This window comes from Gorilla gorilla, chromosome 16 (assembly GCF_029281585.2).
Source record: "Gorilla gorilla gorilla isolate KB3781 chromosome 16, NHGRI_mGorGor1-v2.1_pri, whole genome shotgun sequence".
In the NCBI taxonomy this organism is placed as follows: Eukaryota; Metazoa; Chordata; class Mammalia; order Primates; family Hominidae; genus Gorilla; species Gorilla gorilla.
Window position 1 is genome coordinate 93996083 of NC_073240.2, and position 19194 is coordinate 94015276.

The 19194-nt window shown below is 45.7% G+C and overlaps 2 protein-coding genes across 3 annotated transcripts in view; one reads left to right on the forward strand and one right to left on the reverse strand.

The window, feature by feature from the left end:
- Positions 1–10531, reverse strand: part of LOC101141483 (histone H2A.V-like) — a 152078-nt gene extending 141547 nt beyond the window's left edge. The window contains exons 1-3 of one of the 2 annotated variants that reach the window (XR_008672248.2): positions 8878–10531; positions 8646–8770; positions 398–2775 (exon numbers count right to left, since the gene is read on the reverse strand). The gene's annotated coding sequence lies outside the window, so the exon portion shown is untranslated. Of the gene's footprint in view, positions 1–397; positions 2776–8645; positions 8771–8877 lie in introns of those variants that run through there. The other variant, XM_055364199.2, reaches the window with a different exon arrangement.
- Positions 10532–12991: 2460 nt separating this feature from the next.
- On the forward strand, positions 12992–17947 carry LOC101141853 (ankyrin repeat and SOCS box protein 9-like). Its single transcript, XM_063698853.1, has one exon. The coding sequence runs from the start codon at positions 15583–15585 to the stop codon at positions 16507–16509; it is 927 nt and encodes a 308-aa protein (XP_063554923.1). The 5' UTR covers positions 12992–15582; the 3' UTR covers positions 16510–17947.
- Positions 17948–19194: the final 1247 nt, after the last annotated feature.

The window sequence follows — 19194 nt, forward strand, 5'->3', positions numbered from 1 at the left end:
TAGTCCTAAGAAACATAATATTCAAGTCTTTTTTTTTTTTTGAGATGGAGTTTCACTCCTGTTGCCCAGGCTGGAGTGCAAAGGTGTGATCTCGGCTCACCACAACCTCCGCCTCCTGGGTTCAAGTGATTCTCCTGTCTCAGCCTCCCGAGTAGCTGGGATTACAGGCATGCACCACCACGCTTGGCTAATTTTTTATATTTTTAGTAGAGATGGGGTTTCTCCATGTTGGTCAGGCTGGTCTCAAACTCCCAACCTCAGGTGATCTGCCCGCCTCAGCCTCCCGAAGTGCTGGGATGACAGGCGTGAGCCACCACGCCTGGCCTCAAGTTATCTTACGCAGGTCCGGTACTGGTTACGCACGTCCGTGTGAAGAGACCACCAAACAGGCTTTGTGTGAGCAATAAAGCCTTTTAATCATCTGGGTGCAGGCCGACTGAGTCCAGAAAAGGAGTCAGCAAAGGGAGATGGGGTGGGGCAGTTTTATAGGATTTGGGTAGGTAGTGGAAAATTACAGTTAAAGGGGGTTTTTCTCTTGTGGGCAGGGGCAGGGGTCACAAGGTGCTTGGTGGGGAGCTCCTGAGACTCAGTCCAGGAGAAGGAATGTCACGAGGTCAGTTGTTCAGTTAGGGTGGAGCAGGAACAAATCACAAGGGTGGAATGTCATCAGTTAAGGCAGGAACTGCCTATTTCGCTTCTTTTGTGGTTCTTCAGTTGCTTCAGGTCATCTGGATGTATACATGCAGGTCACAGGGGTTATGATGGCTTAGCTTGGGCTTAGAGGCCTGACAGTGCCCTTGTTAAAATGACTTAGAACCTACATAATCCCAGTAGCATTGCCTCTTTAAATGTACAGCATATCTATGATATTCAAAATAAACACAGACATGGGATTGATCTAAATTTTACTTTACAGGTAAAAGAAAATTACAATTCAGCATGAGAACATTCTTCATAAGTTTTACCTATGGCCCCAGTGATAATTAGGCCAACTGTATCCTGAGTGTATATGAATGTGTGAATACATACACATACTAATGTATACAAACCAATTCACACCACACGACTCTCCAGAGATGTTGCTTGAAGCACCAGAGAGCAATTTCTTTATTTTTAGTTTTGAAGAGACAGGGTCTCACTAGGTTGCCCAGGCTGGTCTTGAACTCCTGGCTTCAAGTGATTCTTCTGCCTCAGCCTCCCAAAGCGCTGGGTTTACAGGTGGGAGCCACTACACCTGGCCGCCTTTTGCATTTTTTAAAGCTTGAAGCACATATGTGTATTACTTATTAAAAATTTAACAAAGAATTTTAAAAAGAGAAAGAAAGGCCTTTTAGAGGATAGATCATTTTAGGACTCCCTGGTTCCAAGATATAACTCAATTGTCCTGTAATGAGATAGACACTTCCTGAATCTATTGGGGTTTAAGATTAAAAAAAAAAAAAAAGAGAGACATTCTCTTATTCAGACCCATTTATATAGTTCTCATTGCCTTTCCTCATTATGCTCCTGAGGCTCATTTGAAGCTAACACTCAAGCACCAGTGACATCTGGTAACACGGGTAACCCTGGGCAACCAGCTTCTCTCATAGTTGTCATAGCAACAATGATGTTCTGACAGTTGAGTTTTCATCGTGAAGTAATTATCAAGCTTTGGGGAGGGCTCCTCCACGTTTGCAGTTGTTTACGTCAATGAGGTTTATGAATGAGCCTCAGTTAGATGCAATTTTGATTGAAGTGTTAAGAGAGGCTGTGAATTGAGTCAGATTTACATATCCTTCCACCCAGCCTGGCAAATCTGCTGAATTGTAGGCCTGGTGCAATTCAGAGAGGCGGTGCGACTTGCACTTCAGCCATCAAAAGCCACTGGATGTGCGAGGCTTGGTGGCTCATGCTTGTAATCCCAGCACTTTGGGAGGCTGAAGTGATCACCTGAGGTCGGGGGTTCGAGACCAGCCTGGCCAACATGGCGAAACTCCATCTCTACTAAAAACACAAAAAAAGGCCAGGCACAGTGGCTCACACCTGTAATCCCAGCACTTTGGGAGGCCGAGGTGGGCAGATCACCTAAGCTCAGGAGTTCGAGACCAGCCTGACCAACATGGTGAAACCCTGTCTCTACTAAAAATACAAAAATTAGCAGGCATGGTGGCACATGCCTGTAGTCCTAGCTACAGGGGAGGCTGAGGCAGGAGAATCCCTTGAACCCAGGAGGCAGAGGTTGCAGTGAGCTGAGGTCGCGCTACTGCGCTCCGGCCTGGGCAACAGAGTGAGACTCCATTTCAAAAAAAAAAAAAATTAGCTGGCTGTGGTGGACATGCCTGTAACCCCAGCTACTCGGGAAGTTGAGGAATGAGAATCTCTTGAACCTGGGAGGCGGAGGCTGCAGTGAGCCGAGATTGCACCACTTCACTCCAGCCTGGGCAACAGAGCAATACTCTGTCTCAAAAATAAATAAATAAAAATGTTTTTTTAACAAGCCACTGGATGGCTGAAGACCTGGCATGTTCCAACCTGAGATGAACAGTTTCTTCTCTATCCTCTGTTCCCCCACCCAACCACAAGTAGCAGGAACAGACCCAGCAGGTCCTTGATTTCACCCCAGCATATAAAACAAAAGTTCTGATTTGTCAAAACTTTATAAAACCCATATGTCTATATAATTAGCCCCATTTCACACTGGCGAAGCCTCGGGTTTAGACTGCTCAGACTCTTTCCGCTGGACAGCAGTGAAGTCAGGACTCACAGCCACATCTAAGCTTCTTCCACTTCTGCCACCTGCTCAGAGCCAGGAATAAATATTTCTTTGGGTTATCTGGAAAGTGACACTGAGCCTTTCTTACGTCCACAAGCCTTTGTTAAAAGAACAAGTGCTTCTGCATCTATCAGCCAAAGTCAGTAGAAGTGGCTTGCTTCTGGCAGCCAAGAATCCAGCTTGCTGGTGACAAGCTCCTGGTGACACACATGAACTCTTAACCTCTGATTTGAGTGAGGAATTGTAACCAAGTGCCCCTCATTTTTCTAAGAGATAGTTTGTTTCTCTCCCTTCTTTTCTCATTCCCCTGCTGCCCCCACTTCCCACTTAGCCCCTTAGAAATGCAAATATAGGCCAGGTGTGGTGGCTCACGCCTGTAATACCAGCACTTTGGGAGGCCGAGGCAGGTGGATCACCTGAGGTCAGGAGTTCGAGACCAGCCTGACAAAAATGGTGAAACCCTGTCTCTACTAAAAATACAAAAAATTAGCCAGGCGTGGTGGTGCATACCTGTAATCCCAGCTACTCAGGAGGCTGAGGAAGGAGAATCGCTTGAACTCGGGAGGCGGACATTGCGGTGAGCCGAGATTGCACCATTGCACTCTAGCCTGGGCATCAAGTGTGAAACTCCCTCTCAAAAAAAAAAAAAAAAAAGTCCAGGCATGGTGGCTCACGCCTGTAATCCCAGAACTTTGGGAGGTCGAGGTGGGCAGATCGCGAGGTCAGGAGATTGAGACCATCCTGGCTAACACGGTGAAACCCTGTCTCTACTAAAAATACAAAAAATTAGCCGGGCCTGGTGGCAGGCTCCTGTGGTCCCAGCTACTTGGGAGGCTGAGGCAGGAGAACGGCGTGAACCCGGGAGGCAAAGCTTGCAGTGAACCACGATCGCGCCACTGCACTCCAGCCTGGACGACAGAGCGAGTCTCCTCCGTCTCAAAATAACATAACATAACATAACATAACATAACATAACATAACATAACATGAAATAACATAAAATAAAATAAAATATAATAAAATAAATAAAATAAAATAAAATAAAGTTAACAGTAGCTTCAAACAACAGCCAAGGAAGTTAGAGTCACAAGGTGTTGGTTCCCTACGTAACAACTTAACATATGTCCCTGAGTTTTTCAGAACTCCCACCAAATGGATCCGCTGGCACGTAGACCTCAGCTAAGGGGCAAACTGAGGACTGCACTTTGACTATCAGTCTTTGTCCTGAAGTTCTTCCTGAGAGGCCTGGAGGAAGTCGCACCCACAAAGCAGTGCTCACATCTTCTGCTGCTGACCCCAGCTTTTTAAAGAAAGCCTCTCCTCCTCAACCAACTACAAATCAGAAAATCTTTGAATCTACCTAGGACCTCTAAGCACCACCCCCTAACCCTGCTTCAAGATATTCCATCTTCTAAGGCCAAACCAATGTATAATCTCCATGTATTCATTTACAATTTTGCCTGTAACTTCTCCTTTCCTGAAATTTTCCCCTGCCTTTAAAAACCTTTGCTTACAAGCCATCAGGAAGTTTGGATCTTAAGCATGAGCTGCCTGATTCTCCTTGCTTGGTGCCCTACAATAAATGATTCACTTTCATTTGCTGCAATCCCAATATCACTGTTTCGCTTTGCTGCATACACACACACAAAAAAAAAAAACCACAAAGAACGAAAGAAAAAACAGTGTAAAAAAATGTAAAATTTTTTAAAGAGAAAATCTAGCATGTATATTTTTATATAATATTTTTGTTTAACTATATATACACACATTATATGTTACATGTGTCTGTTACATATATACATATATGTTACATGTGTATTACATATATACATATATGTTATATGTGTGTATTACATTTATACATATATATGTTATATGTGTGTATCATACATATTTTGGGGGCAAGGGGGTCTCGCTCTGTTGCCCAGGCTGAAGTACAGGGGTGCAATCATGGCTCACTGCAGCCTCAACCTCCCTGGCTCACTTAATCCTACTGCCTTAGCCTCCCAAGTATCTGGGACTACAGGCACACACCACTGCACCCAGCTAATTTTTGGTTTTTTTTTTTTTGGTAGAGACAGGGTCTCACTATGTTTCCCAGATTGGTCTCAACTCCTGGCTCAAGCAATCCTCCTGCCTCTGCCTCCCAAAGGCTGGGATTACAGGGGTAAGCCACTACACTCAGCTGCCAATATATATATATTTTTGAGACAGAGTCTCGCTCTGTCTCCCGGGCTGGAGTGCAGTGGTGCGATCTCAGCTCACTGCAGCCTCTGCCTCCTGGGTTCAAGTGACTCTCCTGCCTCAGCCTCCTGAGTAGCTGGGACTACAGGCTTGCATCACAACGCCCGACTAATTTTTGTATTTTTAGTAGAGACGGGGTTTCACCATGTTGGCCAGGATGCTCTCGATCTCTTGATCTCATGATCCGCCCGCCTCGGCGTCCCAGAGTGCTGAGATTACAGGCGCGAGCCACCGTGCCCAGCCAGCTGCCAATATTTTTTAATTAAAGCTTTATTGGTAGCTTAAAGGTTTGTACACCTAGGCCAATGTACTATCGTTAGATTCAGGATAGACAAGAGTTAGGAAAAGGGAGATTACGAAAGAAGTGGGAAAGGAAACTGCAACTTTATCGCAGGAGAGTTCCCAAGGCAGATCAATTTTAGTAAAGAGTGCATATAAATATAGGAGATTTGGGCCAGGCGCTGTGGCTCATGCCTGTAATCCCAGCACTTTGGGAGGCTGAGGCAGGTAATTCACATAAAGCCAGGAGTTCGAGACCAGCCTGGCCAACATGGCAAAACCCCGTCTCCACTAAAAATACAAAAAAAATTAGCCAGGTGTGGTGGTGGACACCTGTAATCCCAGCTACTCAGGAGGCTGAGGCAAGAGAATCACTTGAATCTGGAAGGTGGAGGTTGCAGCGAGCCAAGATCACGCCACTGCACTACACCCTAGGTGACAGAGCAAGACTCTGTCTCAAAAAAAAAAAAAAGGAGATTTGGAAATGTATTTCCTTAAAACAAATCCACATACACCTTGCAGAATGTATACACATAAATACTCCAATTTGAAGATGCTGGTCTAAAACATTCTAAGGTCTTTCTATCTGAAAGAACTTAGAAATTCATTAATCTTAAATTTTATTTAGTATGTACCTCAGAATAACTAAGGTAACCACCAAAAGAATAGATATTCTTATAGAGACATAGAATAGTTATTTTAAGAAGAAAAAACTAGAAGAAGAGGAAAAACAAAACCATTAATCATCCAAGAGGTAGGTGGTGGTGGAAGAGAAGAGCAAACAGAAAAAGCAGAAGAAATACAATAGACTATAATAAGGTGGTAGAAAATAAATCCAAATAAATCAACAATTGCAGTAAACTTAAAGGGAAAAACTTTCAAATTAAAAGGCAAAGATTTTTCAGACTAGACTTTTTTTAAGTTAGATATAGCCGCTATTTTAAAGAGAGGCCACACACAGAGAGAGAGAGAGAGAAAGAGAGAGAGAGAAAGAGAGAGAGAGAAAGAAAAGCCGGGCACTGTGACTCACGCCTGTAATCCCAGCATTTTGGGAGGCCAAGGCAGGCAGATCACTTGAGGCCAGGAGTTCAATATCAGCCTGGCCAACGTGGTGAAACCCCATCCCTACTAAAAATACAAAAATTAGCTGGGCGTGGTGGTACGTGCCTGTGATCCCAGCTACTTGGTAGGCTAAGGCAGGAAAATCGCTTGAACCCAAGAGGCGGAGGTTGCAGAGAGCTGAGATTGCACCACAGCACACCAGCCTGGGTGACAGAGTAAGACACCACCTCAAAAAAACAAAAAAAAGAAAGGATGGGAGAGGAGGGAAGGAAGACACAGACACACAGAAAAGTCAAGGGTGTCAAGATTGAGAATATTATAGCAGGCTACTACTAACTAAAAGGAAGTTTATATTGCTACATTATCAAACAAAACAGGCTGCAAGACAAAGAGAATTACTAGCAATGACAAGGAAACAACATAATAAAAGGTTCTACTCATCAGAAAGAAGTGAGTCTAACTTTTAACGTACATAAAGCAAAAATTAACATAGCTGCAAGGAAAACTTGATAAATCCACCATCATAATGGGAGATTCTAACACTCCTCTCCCAGTAATAGATCAATAGATCTGACAAAGAAAGAGTGAGAATATAATAAGCCTCAGGCTGGGCACGGTGAATCACCCCCTTAATCCCAGCACTTTGGGAGGCCAAGGAAGGAGGATCACTTGAGCCCAGGAGTTCAAAACCAGCCTGAGCAACATGACGAAACCCTGTCTTTACAAAAAATAAAAAAATTAGCTAGGTGTGGTGGTGTGCCCCTGTAGTCCCAGCTACTTGGGAGCCTGAGGTGGGAGGATCACTTGAGCCGGGGAGGTCAAGGCTGCAGTGATCCATAATCCTGCCGCTGCACTCCAGCCTGAATAAAACCCTACCTCAAAAAAAAAAAAAAAAAAAAGAATATAGTAAGACTCATAAGAATAAAGATAATAAAGATGGTACCATTAGCAAACTTGCCCATTAGACACCTGTGGAACACAATAGCCTACAAGTGGAAAATGCACACTGTTTTCAAGAACACAGAGAACCTTTACAAAAAGTAACCCCATGCTAGACCTGTAAGGTCTGCTCAAAGAAAATGTCAAACGATTGACATTATGTAGACTTCATACTCTGACCACAATGCAGTTAACAATTACACGAAAATAGCAAGAAAAAAACCCATATGACTGGAAATTTCAAATACATTTCTAGATAACGCATGGATCAAAGAAGAAATCATAATAGAAATTTCAAAATATTTAGAACGGAACCACGACAAAATAACTACATTTGGAGATGACTGGCTTATCACAAAAATATCCCTTAGAGAAAAGTTTGCAGCCTTAAAAAGTTTCCATTAAAAAATTTAAAAGTCGCAAAATGAATGTGTTAAACCCCTAATTTAAGGTGCCTGGAAGGGTCTACTTCTCATCCCTCTTGCCTCCTCACTTCTCCCCGAATCTCCCACCTTATTCACACTCCTTCCTCCTCCGATTTCATGTACTTCCTGAGTTTTTCCCATGTGCCAGGCACTACCCAGGCACTACCACCTCCCCCACCATCTTCATCATCAATTCTCTGAAATTGTTCAGATTTCTCTTCTGCATGTGATGGGAACTCCTGGGGTATTCAGTACCCAACATAACCCCCTTTGGACTCATTCATTCAACACTAACAAACACCTGTTGACTATCAGCTCTATACCAAGGTGGGCTGGATGCTAGGAACATGGAGACCAAGAACGAAAGCCCCGTTATTGCCCTAGAGCAGCGTTCTCACAGTGTGGTCCCCAGACCAGCACCAACAGCATCAACTGGGAACTTTTTGAGAAATGAAGTTCTCAGGCTCCACCCCACACCTACTGAATCAGAAGCTCTGGAGTGGAGCCCAGCACTCTGGGCTTTAACAAGCCCCTGGATACTGATGCTCACTAGAAGAGTTTGAGAATCACTGCCAGAGGAGTTTGCAATACAACAAATATAAGCAAGCAATTATAATGCAGTGGGTAGAAGGAGCCACCAAAATGTCCATCACAAGGAACCACGAAAGCCTTAGAAGGTCACCTGCTCTGACCTACAATGAAAGGCCCCCCCTACCCCCACCTAAGCTGGGCTCTGAGAAATAGTTGACCAGGCAATGTGGGACAGGGAAGAACATCCTAGCAGTTGAGGAAAATAAAAGTTAAGGCCAGAAAGAAAGAAAATTACAATGTGCTCAGAAAACTTAGAGTCATTAGGAAGCTGGAGACATTACTATGAAGGTGTGGGCACGTGAAGAAATGAGAACAGAGATGGGACAGGGATCAGATCCTGAAAACCATCATACCTGGTGAGGAGTTTGTGTTGAGGATGTAACTGAGAAGGAGCTGCAGAAATGTTGGCCACTACCAGTGACATCCACGGTCATCACAGCTCCATTGATGACAGAACAGAACTCCCAAGAAGTGTCTTCTGGGAAACAGGAACATAATGAGTATATTACCTTTTTATTAAGTTGGAATATCTGAAACAGAAAAGTTATTTGTCACAAATGTCCAAAGCACATAGGAGTCACTCACCTGTCTGCCGTGGTGTGGATGTGCCAGCATGAATTTACAGTCAGCTGAGTGACAGGAGAAGGACCATTTTATAACCTCATAGCTTTGAATGGGGTGTGATATGGTTTGGCTCTGTGTCCCCACCAAATCGCATGTTGAACTGTAATTCCCAACGTTGGGAGAGGGAGCTGGTGGGAGATGATTAGATCATGGGTGGATATCCCTTTTGCTGTTCTTGTGATCGTGAGTTTTCATGATATCTGGTTGTTTGAAAGTGTGTAGCACTTCTCCCTTCACTCACTCTTCCGCCTACTGCCATGTGAAGACGTGCTTGCTTCCCCTTCATCCTTCCACCATGATTGTAAGTTTCCTGAGGCCTCCCCAGTCACACCTCTTGTACAACCTGTGGAACTGTGAGTCAATTAAACCTCATTTCTTTTGGTTTTTGTTGTTGCTGTTGTTGTTGTTTTGAGATGGAGGCTCGCTCTGTCGTCAGGCTAGAGAGCTGTGGCGCAATCTCAGCTCACTGCAACATCCAACTCCCTGGTTTAAGGGATTCTCCTGCCTCAGCCTCCCGACTAGCTGGGATTACAGGCATGCGCCACCACATCCAGCTAATTTTTATATTTTCAGTAGAGATGGGGTTTCACCATGTTGGCCAGGATGGTCTCGATCTTCTGACCTCCAGGTCCGCCTGCCTTGACCTCCCAAAGTACTGGGATTGTGTCTGGAGTTGGTTCCTTCTGGTGGGTTCATGGTCTCACTGACTTCAAGAACGGGGCCGCGGACCTCCGCGGTGAGTGTTACAGCTCTTAAAGGTGGCACAGACCCAAAGAGTGAGCAGCAGCAAGATTTATTGTGAAGAGCGAAAGAACAAAGCGTCCACAGCTTAGACGAGGACCCAAGCCAGCTGCCGCTGCTGGTTGGGGTGGCCAGCTTTTATTCCCTTACTTGCCCCCGCCCATGTCTTGCTGGTTGGTCCACTTTACAGAGTGCTGATTGGTCCATTTTACAGAGTGCTGATTGGTCCATTTTACAAACCTCTAGCTAGCCACAGAGTGCCGATTGGTGTGTCTTTACAGAGCACTGACTGGTGCATTTTACAATCCTCTTGTAAGACAGAAAAGTTCTCCAAGTCCGACCCAGAAGTCCAGCTGGCTTCACCTCTCAGGATTACAGGCATGAGCCACCACGCCAGGCCAAACCTCTTTTCTTTATAAATTATCCAGTCTCAGGTAGTTATTTATAGCAATGTGAGAATGAACAAATACAGGGTGAAATCCAGCTCAAAGATGAGCTGATATTCTTACACTGCTCAGACACCAATGAGACTATGATGAAAATGATAGTGATTAACTCAAATAGATGCTTTAGTAATCAATAAACATCCACTCTGCAGGAAGGCCCATCCATCACCCCCTGAGATAGAGACACTGTCCCCTTTGGATCCAGACATAAGTATGTATTAGGACAAAGCTATCAAACTCATCTTTTCTTTTTTTGAGACAAAGTCTCGCTCTTGTCCCCAGGCTGGAGTGCAATGGCGCAATGTCGGCTCACTGTAACCTCTGCCTCCTGGGCTCAAGCGACTCTCCTGCCTCAGCCTTCCAAGTAGCTGGGACTAGAGGTGCCTTCCACCACGCCCAGCTAATTTTTGTATTTTTAGCAGAGACGGAGTCTCACCGTGTTAACCAGGATGTTCTCGAACTCCTGACCTCGTGATCCACCCACCTCGGCCTCCCAAAGTGCTGGGATTACAGATGTGAGCCACCACGCCTGGCCTATCAAATTCATCTTAAAGCGCTTTTCCTTGCTGCTATAGACAGTTTAGAAGAAACGGAAACTCAGAAGCTTGCACTTGAGCAGCTGCTAAGAGAAACTGTATAAAAATGAGATTTTGCCCTTAAATGCATTTGGATGGGGCATTTTCAGGTCAATTTCTGAATACTAAAAAGATCTAATCACTACATTGTGAATAAGATACAGTTATTTAAAAATCCCTGGAGCAGTCAAAGAATCAGACTGATGGTTAACCTTTCCTGAGAGTCAAGAAAATTAACCAACCAAGTTTAATTTAATTTAGGGTTTTTCTTACTGACTTAATATTTATTTCTAGGCCACAAAGCATCCCTCTCTGTGTAAAATCTGGAAAAAATTAATCACTTCTCCCACCGGACAGGTTATTTGCATTCTTTTCAACATTATTTTAAAATAGGAAATACATAGTGCCTGGCACAAAATGTGAAAGATACAAAAGAACATACAGAAAATAGCACACCAGACTGGGCACAGTGGCTCACGCTTGTAATCCCAGCACTTTGGGAGGCCAAGACAGGCGGATCACTCGAGGTCAGGAGTTCAAGACCAGCCTGGCCAACATGGCTAAACCCTGTCTCTACTAAAAATACAAAAATTAGTTGGGTGTGGTAGTGCGCATGCCTGTAATCCCAGCTACTCGGGAGGCTGAGGCATGCGAATCACTTGAACCCAGGAGGCGGAGGTAGCAGTGAGCCAAGATCGCACCACTGCACCCCAGCCTGGGCAACAAGAGCAAGACTCCATCTAAAAAAAAAAAAAAAGGATGAGAGACCTAGGCCAGCACACACTCAGCCCCTTACCATGTGATGCCCTGCACCACCTCTGGACTCTACAGAGACGCCCCACCAGCAAGAAGCCTCTCACCAGATATGGCCCCTCAACCTTCGACTTGTCAGCCTCCATAACTGTAAGAAATAAAGTCCTTTTCTTTATCAATTACCCGGTTTCAGGTACTCTGCTATCAGCAACAGAAAACAGACTGAGACATACCTAGAGTGGTCAAATTCATAGAGACAAAAAGTAGAATGGTGATTGCCAGAAACTGAAAGCAGAGGGGAATTTGGAGTTGTTGTTTAAATGGGTACAGACTTTCTGTTTGAGTGATGAAAAAGTTCTGAAGATGGATGGTGGTGGTGATTGCCACTGAACTGTACACTTTAAAATGGTTAAGACTGGCTGGTAGCCGGGCACGGTGGCTCACGCCTGAAATCCCAACACTTTGGGATGCCGAGGCGGGAGGATCACGAGGTCAGGAGATCGAGACCATCCTGGCTAACATGGTGAAACCCCATCTCTACTAAAAATACGAAAAATTAGCCGGGAGTCGTGGCGGGCGCCTGTAGTCCCAGCTACTTGGGAGGCTGAGGCAGGAGAATCACTTGAACCCGGGAGGCAGAGGTTGCAGTGAGCCAAGAACACGCCATTGCATTCCAGCCTGGGCTACACAGCGAGACTCGGTTTCCAAAAAAAAAAAAAAAATTGGTCGGGCATGGTGGCTCACATCTGTAATCCCAGCACTTTGGGAGGCCGAGGTGGGCGGATCACCTAAAGTGAGGAGTTCAAGACCAGCCTGGCCAACATGGTGAAACCCCATATCTTACTAAAAAAAATATATAAAAATTAGCCAGGTGTGGTGGTGCACACCTGTAATCCCAGCTACTTGGGAGGCTGAGGCAGGAGAATCGCTTGAGCCTGGGAGGCAGAGGCTGCAGTGAGATGAGATTGTGCCTCTGCACTCCAGCTTGGGTAACAGAGCGAGACTCCATCTCAAAAAAAAAATGGTTAAGATAGCCGGGCGCAGTGGCTCACACGTGTAATCCTCCCAGCCTTTTTAGGGGTCGAGGCAGGTGGATTACATGAGGCCAGGAGTTCAAGACCAGTCTGGACAGCATGGTGAAACCCTGTCTCTACTAAAAATACAAAAATTAGCTGGGTGTGGTGATGCACACCTGTAATCCCAGCTACTCAGGTGGCTGAAGCAGGAGTATCACTTGAACCCAAGAGGCAGAGGCAAGACTAAAAAAAAAAAAAGATGCCAAGCGAGGTGGCTCATGCCGGTAATCCCAGCATTTTTAGAGGCCAAGGCAGGTGGATCACCTGAGGTGGGGAGTTTCAGACCAGCCTGACCAACATGGAGAAATCCCGTCTCTACTAAAAATACAAAACTAGCCGGGCGTGGTGGCGCATGCCTGTAATCCCAGTTACTCGGGAGGCTGAGGCAATAGAATCACTTGCACCAAGGAGGCAGAGGTTGCAGTGAGCCGAGATCATGCCATTGCACTCCTACCTGGGCAAGAAGAGCAAAACTCCGTCTCAAAAAAAAATTAAAAAAGGTTAAAAAAATTGTTAAGATGGCCAATTGTATGTTACATGTATTTTACTACAGTTTTTTAAAAATCAATTTCCTGTATACTTATTTATTCATTCATGCATTTGTTAAATCATTCAATAAAACTATGTGTGCCAGAATCACACAGAGATTTATTTAAAGACTTATCTGTGGACTAAGAAAGACAAAAGGAAATTAAATAGGCAAAGAAATGACATGAGGACATTATAGGCAGTAAGTTCAGGATGTGGAAAACCAAAAAAGCTGAACCAGAGAGAAGACGAAGTGAACAGAGACCAGATGTAAAGACCTCAGGTACCCTGCTAAAGAAAAGAGATTCTATTCTCTAAGAAGCAAGAGCAACTAAAGATGTATGTAGCACACAGACCTCCTATCCTGTGTTTTAGGTGGGCTCTGGCTTCCATTTGGAAACTGGATTAGAGGGAGCCAGGTAGAAAGCCAGAAGGAGAGGAGACAGGTATCACAACCCTGGCAGGGCGATGACAGCCTCCATCACAGGTCGCAAACGCACATACCTACACAGGCTAGCCAAAGACATCTCCAAAGTACAACCACTCAGGCCTGTGGCAGTCTGAGATCTCTCACCTGGCCATAGTGGATATTTATTAGGGCTTCCAGAACATAAAGAGGAACCAGACGCAGGTCCATAGGCGAAAGGGGACTCACCATTGCCTCTTACACTGACCGCTGCCCACTTTTTTGTCATGCTGGATAAAACATGAGGCAAACTGCTGGGCGCGGTGGCTCACACCTGTAATTCCAACACCTTGGGAGGCAGAGACAGGAGGATCTCCTGAGCCCAGGAGTTCAAGACCAGCCTGGGCAACATGGGGAGACTCCGTCTCTATTTTTTTTTTTTTTTAACAACAACAAAAAAGACATGAGGCATAGAGACTAAAGCAGAAAAGAAATCCTTCTCTCCTGCTTTCTTTCAAAGGGGGAACAAGAACAAGTAACAGGGAGGCTACCTCAATTTTTACCTCTCCAGAAAAAGACAGGAAGCAGGACACAGGCTACTGTAAGTCAGGGCATAATTCATTGCTCTGATGGTTCTCCAAGTGTCATCCCTGAGCCAGCAGCACTCACATCCCCCAGGAGCTTGTTAGAAACTCAAATTCTCGCCAGGCGCAGTGGCTCACACCTGTAATCCCAGCACTTTGGGAGGCCAAGGCAGATGGATTACCTAAGGCAGGAGTTCGAGGCCAGCCTGGCCAATATGGTGAAACCCTGTCTCTACCAAAAATACAAAAATTAGCCACGCGTGGTGGCACACGCCTGTAATCCCAGTTACTTGGGAGGCTGAGGCAGGAGAATTTCTTGAGCCCGGGAGACAAATGTTGCAGTGAGCCGAGATCACGGCACTGCACTCCAGCCTGGGTGACAGAGAGCGACTCCATCTCAAAAAATAAAAATAAAATAAAGAAGCCATACAGAAATCCTGTGTATCCAGGTGTCCTGGGGTCCTCAAGGTGAGGGCACTCAGTGGTCCTCTGTTGTTGTATAAGAATGTGAACATTTTACTGAAATTTTAAGAGCCACCTATTTTTCTCCCTGTTTACAAAATATGTCGGCTGGGCATGGTGACTCATGCCTGTAATCCCAGCACTCTGGGAGCCAGAGACAGGCAGATCACTTGAGGTCAGGAGTTTGAGACCAGCCCGGGCAACATGGCAAAACCCCGTCTCCACTAAAAATACAAAAATTAGTCACGGCACACGCCTGTAATCCCAAATACTGGGGAGGCTGAGGCACGAGAATCACTTGAGCCTGGGAGGCAGAAGTTACAGTGAACCAAGATCCTGCCACTGCACTCCAGCCTGGGGGATAGAGAAAGACTCTGTCTCAAAAAACAGAAACAAAACAAAATATGTCTGTTGCCATTAAGGAGCGTTTTGTTCTGGCCCTCTCCAACTACTTGAGCCCAGGATTTTGAGACCAGCCTGGACAATATAGCAAGATCTACAAAAATTAAAAATTAGGCAGGCATGGTGGCACACACCTGTAGTCCTAGCCACTCAGGAGGCTGAGTGGGGAGAACCGCTACAGGCTGGGAGTTCGAGGTTACCATGAGCTATGATCATGCCACTGCACTCAAGCTCTGGGCAACGGTGACAGAGCAAGACTCTTTCAAAAAAAAGAAAAAAACAGGTGGCTGGCTGGGCACGGTGCCTCACGCCTGTAATCCCAGCATGTTGGAAGGCCGAGGCAGGCGGATCACGAGGTCAGGAGATCGAGACCATCCTGACTAACACAGTGAAACCCCGTCTTTATTGAAAATACAAAAAATTAGCCAGGCACGATGGCGGGCGCCTGTAGTCCCAGCTACTTGGGAGGCTGAGGCAGGAGAATGGTGTGAACCCGGGAGGCGGAGCTTACAGTGAGCCGAGACTGCGCCACTGCACTCCAGCCTGGGCGACACAGCGAGACTCCGTCTCAAAAAAAAAAAAAAAAAAAAAAACAGGCGGCCTCTGGCGGGCCTCCAGCCAGTTAGACCATTTGACTAGGACGTGTGCACTCAGCCAGCCACAGAACTGGAATTTTTCAGGAGCAGGGGGAGCATGGAGTTTGGACTTTCTGAGCAACTGAAGTGGAGCGCAGAGCTTGCTCGCTTAGGAGAGGGCAGCACGGATGGCAAACAAGGGAGCATGGATGGGAGCAAGCCCACGGGGCCAAGAGACTCTCCTGACACCAGGCTTCTTTCAAACCCATTGATGGGCGATTCTGTGTCTGATTGGTCTCCTATGCCTGAAGCTGCAATCTACAGACATCAGCTGTCTCTGAGGAACCTCATCAGCCACGGGTGGCTTGTGAACATCATCATGGCAGATCATGTTTCCCCACTCCATGAAGCCTGTCTCAGAGGTCATCCCTCTCGTGTAAAGATTTTATTAAAGCATGGAGCTCAGGTGAATGGTGTGACAACAGACTGGCACACTCCACTGTTAATGTTTGTGTCAGCAGCAGCTGGGATTATGCTTCTGCAGCATGGAGCCAGCGTTCAACCTGAGAGCGATCTGGCATCCCCCGTCCATGAAGCTGCTAGGAGAGGCCACGTGGAGTGTGTCGACTCTCTTACAGCTTATAGGGGCAACAATGACCATAACATCAGCCACCTGGGCACTTCACTGTATTTGGCTTGTGAAAACCAGCAGATAGCCTGTGTCAAGAAGCTTCTGGAGTCAGGAGCAGACGTGAACCCAGGGAGAGGTTCCCCACTTCATGCAGTGGCCTTCATGAAGGCCTTCATGAAGGATTCCCCACTTCATGCAGTGGCCAGGACAGCCAGTGAAGAGCTGGCCTGCCTGCTCATGGATTTTGGAGCAGACACCCAGGCCAAGAATGCTGAAGGCAAATGTCATGTGGAGCTGGTGCCTCCAGAGAGCCCTTTGATCCAGCTCTTCTTGGAGAGAGAAGGGCCCCCTTCTTTGATGCAGTTATGCCTAGAATTCAGAAGTGCTTTGGAATCCAGCAGCATCATAAGATAACCAAAGTCGTCCTCCCAGAGGATCTGAAATGGTTTCTCCTACATCTTTATATGTATCAATGGAATGGATTCACAAACAACGTGAAAACATTATTGAGTGTTGTAGCCACTAGAATTTTAAAATCAAGTTAGGTTTATAGAGTTTGACTAGTTTTTCTGATTAGATTTGTATTAGTTATAAATTTGTTCATAGAGTTTGACTAATTTTTTCGATTAGATTTGTATTTGTTAAACTCTGAAGCCAGAGTTTAAACACACTGCATACGTTTGTATGATTAGTTAGAAGGCATGAAGACTTTTTTCCCTGCTTGGAGACTGTCTAAAATAACAGCTATTGTTTTGCATATCTACTGCAGGCCAAGCACTTTCTGCATCATCTAATTCAGCCCTCACAGCAACTGGGTCAATATGTCCAATTTCCCAGGGCAAGGATAGAGGAGTCAGATTCAAATACAGGTTTTCTGACGTTAACTTATGTGATGATTTGATCAAAGCAGGATTTTCCAGCATCACTATCCTTGTTCCATCTCTGCTATATGGGAATGAAAATAAAGAAATGTATTTCAAAAAAATAAAAAGAAAAAAAAACAGAGACGGTCTCCTGGAGTTGAATTCAGGTCTCCTCCTTAGATGGTGACCATGGGAAAGCAGCTTACACTCCCTTTGCTGGTGTAACCAGCAGGTACTGCTGTAAACTTCCTGGTACAATACCTGAAACAAGGCAAACACTCAACAGATATCTTGCATATATTGATTCCCTTCTCTGCCAGTACAGTAACATCACTGAGAATGGACCCAGCAGTATAATAACATCAGTCACCACTAGATGGCAGTAATGGCACTAAGTAATTAGTTATTAAGATGTCCTTTTTAACAAAATGAAGTAGCTAAACAACTACAAAAAAAAGACTGGTCCCTCTTAGACCTAAGTATTATTTCTATTACCTAGATTTTACTCATTATTTCATTCAGCAAATATGTATTCAATGCCTACTATGTGTCAGGCACCACAGCAGGCAGTTAGGATACTAGGCTCAGCCAAGGAAGACACAGTACCTGCCCACACAGACCTTAAGGGGTAGGTAGGAAAATGGACAAAGAATCACACCAGTAAGATACCACAGCATAGTAAGTGCTGTGAGAGTACATAAGGAAGAAGCAGCCTGATGGGGGGAAAGGAAGGTGTCTCTGAGAAGCAGATGAGAAAAAGATGAAGGAGCCAAGATCCAAGGCAGATAGATGAGAGGTGAGGGGTGGAAACGGGGTCCCCAAGAAGAGCTTGCCAAAGGCTCAGGAGCAGGCTGGGGCCTGCTGCTGGAGGGACATGCAGAGGCCAGGGCTTGCATGCCTCAGGAGCCTTATTCAAGTTGGGAAGTTTTGTCTTTTTTTTTTTTTTTTCCTTAAAAAAAAAGGCCTGGCGCGGTGACTCACGCCTGTAATCCCAGCACTTTGGAAGGCTGAGTCAGGTGGATCACGAGGTCAGGGGTTCAAGACCAGCCTGGCCAAGACAGTGAAACCCTGTCTCTCCTAAAAATACAAAAAAATCAGCTGGGCGTGGTGGCAGGCACCTGTAATCCGAGCTACTCCGGAAGCTGAGGCAGAGAATTGCTTGAACCCAGGAGTCGGAGGTTGCAGTGAGCCGAGATCATGCCACTGCACTCCAGTCTGTGCAACAGAGTGAGACTCCGTCTCAAAAAAAAAAAAAAAGAGAGAGAGAGAGGCAGGCCAGGTGCGGTGGCTCACACCTGTAATCCCAACACTTTGGGAGGCCGAGGCAGGCAGATCACTGGAGGTCAGAAGCTTGAGACAACATGGTGAAACCCCATCTCTACTAAAAATACAAAAATTAGGCCAAGTTTGGTGGCTCACACCTGTAATCCCAGCACTTTGGGAGACTGAGGCGGGTGGATCACCTGAGGTCAGGAGTTCAAGACCAGCCCAGCCAACATGGCAAAACCCTGTCTCTACTAAAAATACAAAATTAGCCAGGCTGGTGGAGCGTGCCTGTAATCCCAGCTACCCGGAAGGCTGAGGCAGGAGAATCACTTGAACCCAGGAGGCAGAGGTTGCAATGAGCCAAGATTGTACCACTGGACTCCAGCCTGGGCAAAAAGACCAAAACTTGGTCTCAAAATAAATAAATAAATAGATAAATTAATAAAAATACAAAAATTAGCTGGGCATGGTGGTGCATGCCTGTAGTCCGAGCTACTTGGGAGGCTGAGGCACAAGAATCACTTGAGCCTAGGAGGCGGCGGTTGCAGTGAGCCGAGATCGTGCCATTGCACTCCAGCCTGGGAGACAGAGCAAGACCCTGTCTCAAAGAAAAAAAAAAAAAAAAAGAATGTTAAAGAAAAATTATTATTTATGACATTTGTTAAAAGGTGCTAAGGCAGACTTTATCCAAAAGGGGCCACAGTGATAGGTGTAGGGACCACTGCCACAAGGTCTTGCAGTGGGGACGAGAGATTGGACTCAACCCCGACTTCAACAAAGACAAGGGGAGATTTATACCCAAGGAGCATGATCTCAGCTCACCACAACCTCTGCCTGCCAGGTTCAAGCAATTCTCCTGCCTCAGTCTCCCACACACGCAGGTAATTTTGTATTTTTAGTATAGATGAGGTTTCAACATGTTGGTCAGGCTGGTCTCGAACTCCTGACCTCAAGTGATCCACCCACCTCA

What these genes read in the sequence shown, in the direction of transcription:
- LOC101141853 (XM_063698853.1), top strand. Translation starts at nt 15,583, where the DNA reads ATGGAGTTTGGACTTTCTGAGCAACTGAAGTGGAGCGCAGAGCTTGCT.